The sequence below is a fragment of the Engraulis encrasicolus genome, chromosome 15 (genome assembly GCF_034702125.1).
Source record: "Engraulis encrasicolus isolate BLACKSEA-1 chromosome 15, IST_EnEncr_1.0, whole genome shotgun sequence".
Lineage (NCBI taxonomy): Eukaryota > Metazoa > Chordata > Actinopteri > Clupeiformes > Engraulidae > Engraulis > Engraulis encrasicolus.
In genome coordinates, this window is record NC_085871.1 from 31,414,445 (window position 1) to 31,424,444 (window position 10,000).

Consider the following 10,000-nt stretch of genomic DNA (forward strand, 5'->3'; position numbering starts at 1 on the left):
GTAAAGGGCCGTAACGCAACCTTGCGCAAACTAAAACACTGACAGGACAGTTTTTCTGAGTTGTGGTGGATTCACACACACACACACACACACACACACACACACACACACACACAAAACACACACACAACACACACACACACACACACACACACACACACACACACACACACACACACACACTGGCCATAGCCCTCCCATCCCACCCCTTCATTGATCACCTTATATCCCCCTATGCCCACCCCGTTCAGAATCCTTTGCACCCCACACACGCTCCCTAATATTTCTCAACGTTAGCGCTACAACCTCTTTGGACAGCCAGTTGAGAAGGATAGCTGATAGGGTTGGTGCTTATTGCGATCGGGGGTAATTAGTCCATTATATATATTTTTAAAACCAAGGGGCGCTGGGAGGGATCAAGGGGGGATTGGGATGCTTATGATGAGGTTCAGGGGGCTAGCCTTTTGTTCAAAAAATGGTTGAGAACTACTGCTCTACCAGTATGACCCATACTGGCGCTCCCCCCAGCACACACGCGCGCGCACACACACATGCACCTCATCCACCATTCTACACCAATGCACATCCATACGTGAGAATTTCCATCCGTTGTTTACCACTGGTTTTCAATCTTTTTTGAAATGGCACACCTTTTATCGAGGGAAAATGCCAAGGCACACCACCAATGAAAATGTTAACTGAAAATACAACCATATTGCCTATAAAAGGTAGGCCTACAGCCATTTCATTTTCCATGGCACATCAGAAAACCGTAATTAAACTTCGAAGCGTTTTTATTTTTCTCAAAACAAAATGTGCTCGTGGGCAACATAGACATAAACCCAAGTTGGACTGGCAACTCAAAAAATACTCAATACAAAATCAAAGTCAAATCCAAACTTCTGACACTTAATACTTGCGCTCAACAGCAGCTACTTTGTACAAACGTTTCTGAAGACAGCTCACTCCGGTAAACAGCTGCTTCGCCTATCTCGCCCACTCTCAACAATAAGCTGGGTTTTACATACCCTTCACTACGCAGGCAATTATTCAATTAACCAATGCAGACACACAATCACAATTGACCCGTACCATTTCTCCAGGACCTTTCCAAAACAAAACCCCAGTTACAAATCATATCGATAAACATTGCCCATCGTTGCCCACAGACTCAACACATGTCCATTTTCAGTGCTTGAAATCACGCGATGAAAATGCTGCCACAACGATGCGCGCTCCCGTGTAGCAGTGTCGTGCGCACTTGGAGAGGAGAATGTGATACTGAGCGGAGTGTGTGTGCGTGTGTCCAACTGTCCAGCTCTGCCCGCTCCTCGCGGTGCACAGTAAATACACAAGTTCACAAATAAAGTTCACCAAAATAAAGAGTGGTTTAAAATCAGTGAAGAGTGGCGAGATCACCTTTTCACAGTGGACATGATGGGATGTGTACCTTTAAGCCTTATCATTAAGTCTGCCGTGCGTTGGTGCGCCATGTGATCAGTAGGCACCAATTGGCAAAACTTGGCACGCTTTTAAAAGGTTGACACAATCTGCTCGGAGTCGGAGGGAACCGTCAGATTGTTTGTGTGCTTGTGGCAATTATGCCTTTGGTTTATGTGTGTGGTGCCGCTGGGGAGTCGAGCCCGTGTAGAGCCTCGCTTCACGAGAGAGGGACAATTTCGTGGAGTTTGGTCTATGACGGGGGTGCGACTGTAAGCGCGGCCACATTGGTTCACTAGGCCAACTTCGTACTTGCCGTTATAGGAACCAGGGGCCTCATTTATCAAGCGTTCTTAGGCACAGATCTATGCGTAAAGCGTGCGTGCGANCATTCCTGAGCAAAGTGTGGGAATTATGATCATGTACTTGCACGTAGAAATGTGCCTAAATCTACGCACACCTCAGACCATGCGTGCGAGTGGAAGAAACACGAAATTGCAAATAATATTGACCGTGCAAGCTATAGTTTGCTTTGAATGACAATGTATGACCGTGTGCTATTTTACAGTGTTTTCGTTCATGTGTGTCTCCTTCTTTTACTTATTTTGAAACACGGTCCTCCTCCTGTCGAGAGCACCTCCACTTCTGCCACAGAAATGGTTCTATCTCCGCACTTCCCGCCAGCGCTTCGACTGCCCCGTGTGTCCGCGTGTATTCGTGTGTGTCGAACAGGGTGGCGCCTTTGAATTAACATGGCATTTGAATATATTTTAATACCATATACGGTTTACTTGGAGGCGTTTCGGGATGCTAATTACCCCGAATGCGCGCGTGCACAGTGATTTGGAAGGTGTGGGATTTATCATGCAGACGTGTGCGTAGGAGCAGCCAACGCACGTTTGATAAATCCCGATTTTTCTGTACTTGCGAACATTCTAAATTTCCCTCCTAAGACACAATTTAGAAGACATTCTACGAACTGATGATAAATGAGGCCCCAGGCTTATTGCGCTGCGCCCCTTGCCCGGCGACTTCGAGACGGTCGCTGTCCGTGGTACCTGTGAATCCACCTGTTGGTCTGTCTGCGGGCTGTTGTTTATATTGGAGAGTGACTGTGTGTGTGTGCGCGCGCGCGCGCAAGTGTGTGACGTTTCCCCCTTTGCTTTCAGTTCTTATTTTGTGTGATTTAGGAGAAAGTGAGAGTTCTCTGTTTGTTGTTTTGTTTATTTGTATCTTTCTTTTGTTTATTTTTTGTTCACCTCACACCACTCGGGCCGCCCAGCGTGCGGGTTACCCCTAAATAGATCTCGTTGGCTGTGCGTAAAAGTAAAACACAAGTGTGCAGTGGTATCGGTGTGGGTTTGCCGTGCTTTGTATTTTCATTTCATTACTTAATTTTGGTTTGCTGTGCTGTGTACTACTAGTGGGGAAAACCTTGGCCTCCTTGGTTCATGTGGGGGGTGCGGGTGTCCAATAGCCGTTAGGCCAAATGTATTTCAACTGTTTGTAAATTTTAAAAAGAAAGTGTAAGACAATAACAGAAAAGTCATTTGAACCCTGTCTGTGTGGTCCGACCTCAACGAACATGTGCTGCTGGGTTTAACAGTTGAAGTCTAAATACATTCTGGGGGCGAAATTCCCTCAGTGGCCTAGTCGTGCAATCATCTGTTTGAAATTGGTAATTATTAGGCTTATTTTAATTATTTGCCGACGGCCCAGAGTCACGGACTGTCTATAACTAGCCAAATATTATTTAATTAATTTAAATTTTAGATCGTCTCTGGTATAGCCTTCCTATCCTAGCTCCCAAACTTTTTTTGCCATTGATTACCTGGCATTGTTGACATCGTGAGAATGAATGACAGCAGCGGTTGCTCTGAAGTGTGTCAAAGCCGTAGGCCCTATATAGCTACGTGTGTTGGTTCAGACTTAACTGCTGTTAAGAAACATTAATCCAAGTCTGACATCCAATCCAATCCAATCCAATCCAATCCAAGTCTGTCTGAGAAAACTATTAACCATGAATGCCCACTTTGGATAGTTCCAAATGTCGGAGTTGTTACAGGTCTAAGCTCTCTGCATGGCTGTGATAGCCTTGATTAAGCCTACATTAAAAGGGGAGAACCACAACAAACGACTTCAACATCGAGGCCAATGTTAAAATTAGCCTACATAATTCACATGTGGGTCTTGATATGACAAAATGATCTTCATATGCTTCATAATCTTTGAAAATAACCGTTCAGTAACAGTCGTCCCGACTGTCCTCCTTAATTCTGTCATGCTTCTGCAGTGCAGACACGTGTCGTCCAAAAAATCCTATTCCCCCTTGTGTCCGTGCGCAAAGCAAAGTGCTACGGTGTCTCTCAAAATCTGTTGTTTATTTAACATAAAACAATGGATAAAATAACGGTATCCTTGCACGTCCTTCCAGCGGTAGTAATGTTTTTGACTGTCAGCATCCCTCTCGCTGTTATCCAACAACAGTAGGCTAGTGGTGAATTGAATAGCCTACAGCTGGTGTGTCAAAGCCGTACTCGTGTTGGTTCAGACTGCCCCCCGGTGACCAAAAAGTGTGCTGCAAATCAAAGTGGTGAACCCGCAGATGTTAAGTTTTAATTTGCGTTATCTCGCAAAAATATTTGCGTTATCACGCAAACGTTTTGCGTTATCTCGCAAATGGTTTGCGTTATCTCGCAAAAGATTTGCGTTATCTCGCAAAGGTGTTAGTCTCCAGTGCATACATTCCCCCCTCCAAAAAAAATTCCTCCGTGTCACTAATGGGCCACCGTAGGTTACAGCTACAAAGCTGTAATTTTCACAGTTTGTAGTGTATGCCTGCCTACATCTATTCATAAAAAATAATTTTACAAATAGTTAATCTTTGACCCTTTTTTGGAAGTTACTGTGTTCTGCCTTAGCATTGCCCCCGGAATGACAATTAGTCATACTAAGGCAGAAGACAGTAACTTCCATTTTAAATCTGAATAATAAGCAACAAATACAACTTTCACATATAATTTAAGCAGTATACACACTATTAGAGTCATTATGACAAAATGTCATGTTTATTAACATATAAATTGTTAATAATAATAATAATAATATAATTATAAATGGGTTTTGTGTGTGTATTTGTATTTCATACTACCTCAAATAATAGTTACACACATTTCCTAGCAGGCTGATCATGTTTCATAATATAATAGTTTCATTTTATATTTTTTTGATTATTTACATGACTGAAATTTAAAGAAGGAGTTTTAACTGTTAACAGATGAACAGTAACTGAAGTTACTGTGTTCTGCCTCAGTTTGGAACATCAGAGTTCCAGAATTCTGCAGGTCCAGAGCAGAAGGCAAAAAGCAGTAACTGAAGTTACTGTCTTCTGCCTTAGTTTACCCAAAGGATTTTCAGCTTGTTTTACTTTACACCTTTTTTTACCCTCAAAACAACTGATTTCAAACTCCATGTTTGTTCACATGATAAAACTGATGCTTATTATTGCAAATATGACAAAAACTCATTTTTGAAAAATTTGAAGTTACTGCCTTTTGCCTTAGCAGGGCAGAGCTGTGTCAGCTTGCCCTTGAAGACACTTGCCAAACGATCTCCCATGGTGTGTGTGTGTGTGTGTGCGTGAATGCGTGTGTGTGCACGCGCGCCTGTGTGTGTGCGTGCGCCTGTCTGTCTCTGTGTCTATGTGTCTGTGCATGCGTGTGTGTGTGTGTGTGCATGTGTATGCATGCATGTGATTCCGTGTGTGTATTAGAGAGAAACCGCATGTGCGTGGGGCAGCTCCCCATTGACATCTGAGACGAAACCAAAAAAAGTGCACTCATGTCAACCCATCAGGGGGGTGGTAGACTTCATGTCCTCCATCTCTGGCAATGTCACATCCAGCATCCAGATGTACCGTACTTCGGTCCTCATGAAACTCTCTTTATTTATTTTTCTGTACGTGTGTGTGTGTGTGTGTGTGTGTGTGTGTGTGTGTGTGTGTGTGTGTGTGTGTGTGTGTGTGTGTGTGTGTGTGTGTGTGTGTGTGTGTGTGTGTGTGTGTGTGGTTCTAGGCTTATCAGTGTCTATGCAGCTGCTGCATGGCGATATGGAGCAGCTGAGGAGAGAATACATGGTGCTGTTCACACGCGGCGTCTCCGTCACCAAGAAACTGGGCTTCTCTGACATCATCATGCCAGGTGAGTTATGACATCATCACGATAGCGTGACGTGACGTCATCATTTCAGGTGAATGCGGCGCCATCATGAGGACATCACAGGCAAGGCAAGGCAAGGCAAGTTTATTTATATAGTGCATTTCATACACAGGTGCAACTCAATGTGCTTCACAAAGTTAACACATGTAAATGAAAGGAAACAGGGAAGAAAGAAGGAAATGAATTAGAGTCAAAAAACATTTAAAACATTAAGATAAAACATAAGGTAAAAATAATAATAAAATAAAATAAAACAAATTAAATAAACATAAAAATAAAAATAATAATAATTAAAAAAAAGAATGATAAGTAATTTAAGCTAGGGGAAAGCATCTGAGAACAGCTTTGTCTTGAGTCTAGATTTAAAGCTATCAATAGTGGGTGCATTTTTTACGTCATCTGGAAGCTGGTTCCAAAGCTTTGAAGCATAGAAGCTAAAGGCTGCCTCTCCACACTTTGTTTTGACTTTTGGAATCACCAGCAAATTCTTCTCACAGGGAGACCACATGAGGACACCAGGTTGCTGTATCATATTCATGCTTTTTCCTGTGATGCCATCATGCTAGTTTATTCTGACACTTTCTACGTTTACGTGAGACATTTAATTCAGAATGAACTCATTTGAATTCTGAATACAGCTGAATTCTCCTTTAAAAATATAATGTAAACACTTCATAATTTGGAGTTAAATGAAAGATCAAAGTAAATTCCATGGAACTATTGAATTCTGAATTGTTAACTCAGAATTAAACATGTAATGGAAACGTAGCTATTGTAGGTTTGAGTGACATTAATCAGCACAGTTTGGTGTGACATTATTATGATAGGTTTCTGTGGTGTAATTGACTTGTGTCACCAGTTTCTGAAACACCATATGTCTGTTGTTAATATTTGTTAGTGTGAAGTCATCCACTGTCTCACAGTTGTGTCAGTGCACTGACATTCAGTGCATACATAGTTCACACAGTACACAGATCTTCTGTAGTGTTGTTGGAAAGTTTGGACCTCTAACGTTGTGCACTTGCTGGAAGTGATCGACTAGTAAAGCGTCAGTTCGCCAAAAGATCGGTTGGCTCTTGTTCATATTACACGGCTTCCTGTGCTCATATTTATATTTCCTTCACCCCCAATGGTAATGCCGTCCCATACAATGCTGGGCTTGACATGAGGTTAGTCGTCTCATCTATGTCACTCACAGAAATAAGAGACTGTTGATCAAGGACCACCTCTTCCACTGAACAGAATGCCACATTTCTTCCGTGTGTTATGATGATGGCAGTTCAGTGGGACATCTCCATACTAGGTTTGCATGACACAATGACGTTTCAGCTGGTGTGACACCATCGTGCTACATTTATGCGACATCATCCTGATGCTGCTTGAGTTCTAGCAAGCCGCGCCCTCCTAGCGACGCAACACCTTCAGCGTTACTTCTAGTCAGGCCAAGAGCAATATAAACATTGTTTCAATGTAAACCTCGTTTCACTTTGTTGGACACCAATCAATCAGAAGCAAACCTAGGGAGGCGGGTCATATATGCCATTTGGGAAACGTTGATTGTTATGGTCTTGGTCAGACCAAGTCTCGAAGAGATTTGAGAGTTGATGATAATCAGGCTACTTGAGTTCCACATGCTAGTGGCAGGTGAGGTGGCCACCTTGATTTGGCACCCAGCAAAGAAAATTAATTTACAATATCAATTTATATCTGTGTGCTGATAACACCCTGCGATTCAGTGAAGTGCTGCCCAATGATGGGCAACTATGGATTCATTTACAAGCAAGTCAGTCACCTGGTGGAATTTGGCAGGTTGAACCACATCATTTGGACTATGTGCCACTTGAATGTGACTAATGAATCCTGGTTTCCCATTACCTGTGCTGGCTATCTGTATTTCCAGCGTATTGTCTGTCTGCATTGATCAGACAGTTACTCTGTCACCACATTTATTTCCTTCAAGATGTGAAACAAGCACCAATGGCATGAGCACACTATATAATAGAACACAACGCTACACTACGAAACACAACAGAGCACTCTTTCCGGCCAGATAGCCTAAATGCATTTTAATGCTCACGTCGAGGAATTTCTTTTACTTAAGGTAAACCAAAAAAAGTGAAATTCCATTAACCCTTATGTTGTGTTCGGGTCATTTTTGACCCGTTTTCAAGTTTTAGTATGAAAAAAACACACTTTCCTTTATCTTCTTGGAATGAGGCTTCATCTAATCCTCAGTCACAATCATTTCAACAACAAAAAAAATGTTTTGTCATTTTAGTAAATTTTAAAGGTCCAAAAAAAAAAATTGACCCGGTATAGATTTTTGGTTGTTTTATGCATTTCTGAAAAGCTGTTGGTTGCCCTTTGTCTTCAGTTTGGTGATTTATGGTGAGGAAAATATATTTCTTGCCTGAACTTTTTTTTTGCCAGCTTTTTGATATTGCAAATCCAATATGGCCGCCGGACAGTCCCATACACTACAATATGTCATATCTCCTGTTGTGAAAGGAGTACAGATGTATTTCTGGTGTCTACTCATATGTTTTCATGGTCAGGGAATCCATTTCTGCATTATATAATGAGATTTTTTGCTCATTTGTTTGCAAAATACATTTTTGCACATTATTTTTTCCAAAAAACGTATCAAAAATTCATAATGGCACCCAAACCTGTAGAAATGGTCTTATAGTTTCCATAAAGTTGATGTGGCAATGACATAATGGTCCATATTCATGGCATAGGGGATTCAGATGAATAGTGTGACTTTTTTCATGTTCATTGAGGTGTTCATTTCCAATACCTTTGCATTAGATTGGCGGAATAGCTGTGACTCTGACAGAATTGTTATTTTGTATATTTACCACACTAAAATCATATAAATATTGAAAAACACTAAGTCAACATATTTAAACATTAATTTTATGCACTGAAAAACTAATTTAGTTGACATTTGGTCTTTATCCTGCTATAAATCTCTTTGGGTTGGTTTGGACCCGAACACCACAAATGCCACTCTTGATGATATTTTTTAATATTAGAGAAAAACTAATAAAATACATTTGGGGATTGTTGTACTCTCATATCAGCTGTAATACATGGACAACATAATCACTAATTGTATCACTTTGGGAGGTATTAATAGTGAATTTATGCAGATTTTGATAGTTTTGGTCATCAAAAACGATTTGCATAATGTAAGATAAAAGATCTTTAAAGTCAAAAAGATGAATACATCAAGTAATATTTCCATGGATATGAATACATACCAAGTTAGCCATGAGATGAAAAACAGTATTTGATGATAACTAGTGTTTTTAGGTATTTTATAGCTGAGTTTTGTTATCACGGGTCAAAAATGACCCGAACACCACAGGTGTATGCAGCTTATGAACACAACACAAGGGTTAAACATCAACTGAGTTTCTTGGCTAAATTGGTGTCAGCTCACTGTGTTATTTAAAACTTTAATGAAGGTTTCGCTTCAGGGCTCTCTCAAATTGCTTTCCTGCTCTGCCGTCGCTGTTTACAAACAAAGACCTAATTAGGAATAATTGAATGTGAAATTAAGGCTCACAGCCATATCCTCTGTCATATATGTGTGCTCCAAACTGTGGCACTAACATCAATACTCTTAGAAAGTTTTTTTTTTTTTTAGCATTGTTGTATCTCAACATTTGACATTTTGCTGTAAGCATGATCTCTACCCTAGCTTTCAGTGAATGTTGATGCATTGCTTCGAGATCTGGGTTCTGCTCTTGTGCCCTTTGTTCTCTGTCTGTCTCTGTGCTGTCTTGTGAATTGGTGTGTCTGTTTTGTGTGTGTGTGTGTTTTGTGTTTTGTGTGTGTGTGTGTGTGTGTGTGTGTGTGTGTGTGTGTGTGTGTGTGTGTGTGTGTGTGTGTGTGTGTGTGTGTGTGTGTGTGTGTGTGTGTGTGTGTGTGTGTGTGTGTGTGATTCTGTGATTTTGTGATTCTGTGTGTCTGTGTTGTTTTCGATTGGATGCTGTTTGCCATGCTAACAGGATGTGTTTGTTTCTGTGCATATGTGCTTGTTTTGCCAAATGTAGAGTGTGTGTTAGTTATTGCGTGCACATGTGTGCATGAGAGAGCGCCTGCATCTGTATGTGAAGTGTGTTGCTAATTGTTTAGCATCACCATGATGACTCTGAGCTGATTTAGCTGTAAGTCATTTAGCTGTCTATGACTTTTTATATTGCAGAAGTGTGTGGAGTATCTGAGCGTGCCCAGTAGGTGCCCAGTGGCACTTCCTCTGTATACCGTGTGGCTGACATGAGAGGCCTCGAGCAAGTGTGTGTGTGTGTGTGTGTGTGTGTGTGTGTGTGTGT

The 10,000-nt window shown here is 41.3% G+C and overlaps 1 protein-coding gene across 1 annotated transcript in view; it reads left to right on the forward strand.

Moving 5' to 3' along the window:
• Positions 1–10,000, forward strand: part of dock4b (dedicator of cytokinesis 4b) — a 253,487-nt gene that overhangs the window by 114,581 nt on the left and 128,906 nt on the right. The window contains exon 13 of the mRNA XM_063217387.1: positions 5,514–5,639. Within this exon, the coding sequence (XP_063073457.1) occupies positions 5,514–5,639 (126 nt within the window). The remainder of the gene's footprint in view (positions 1–5,513; positions 5,640–10,000) is intronic.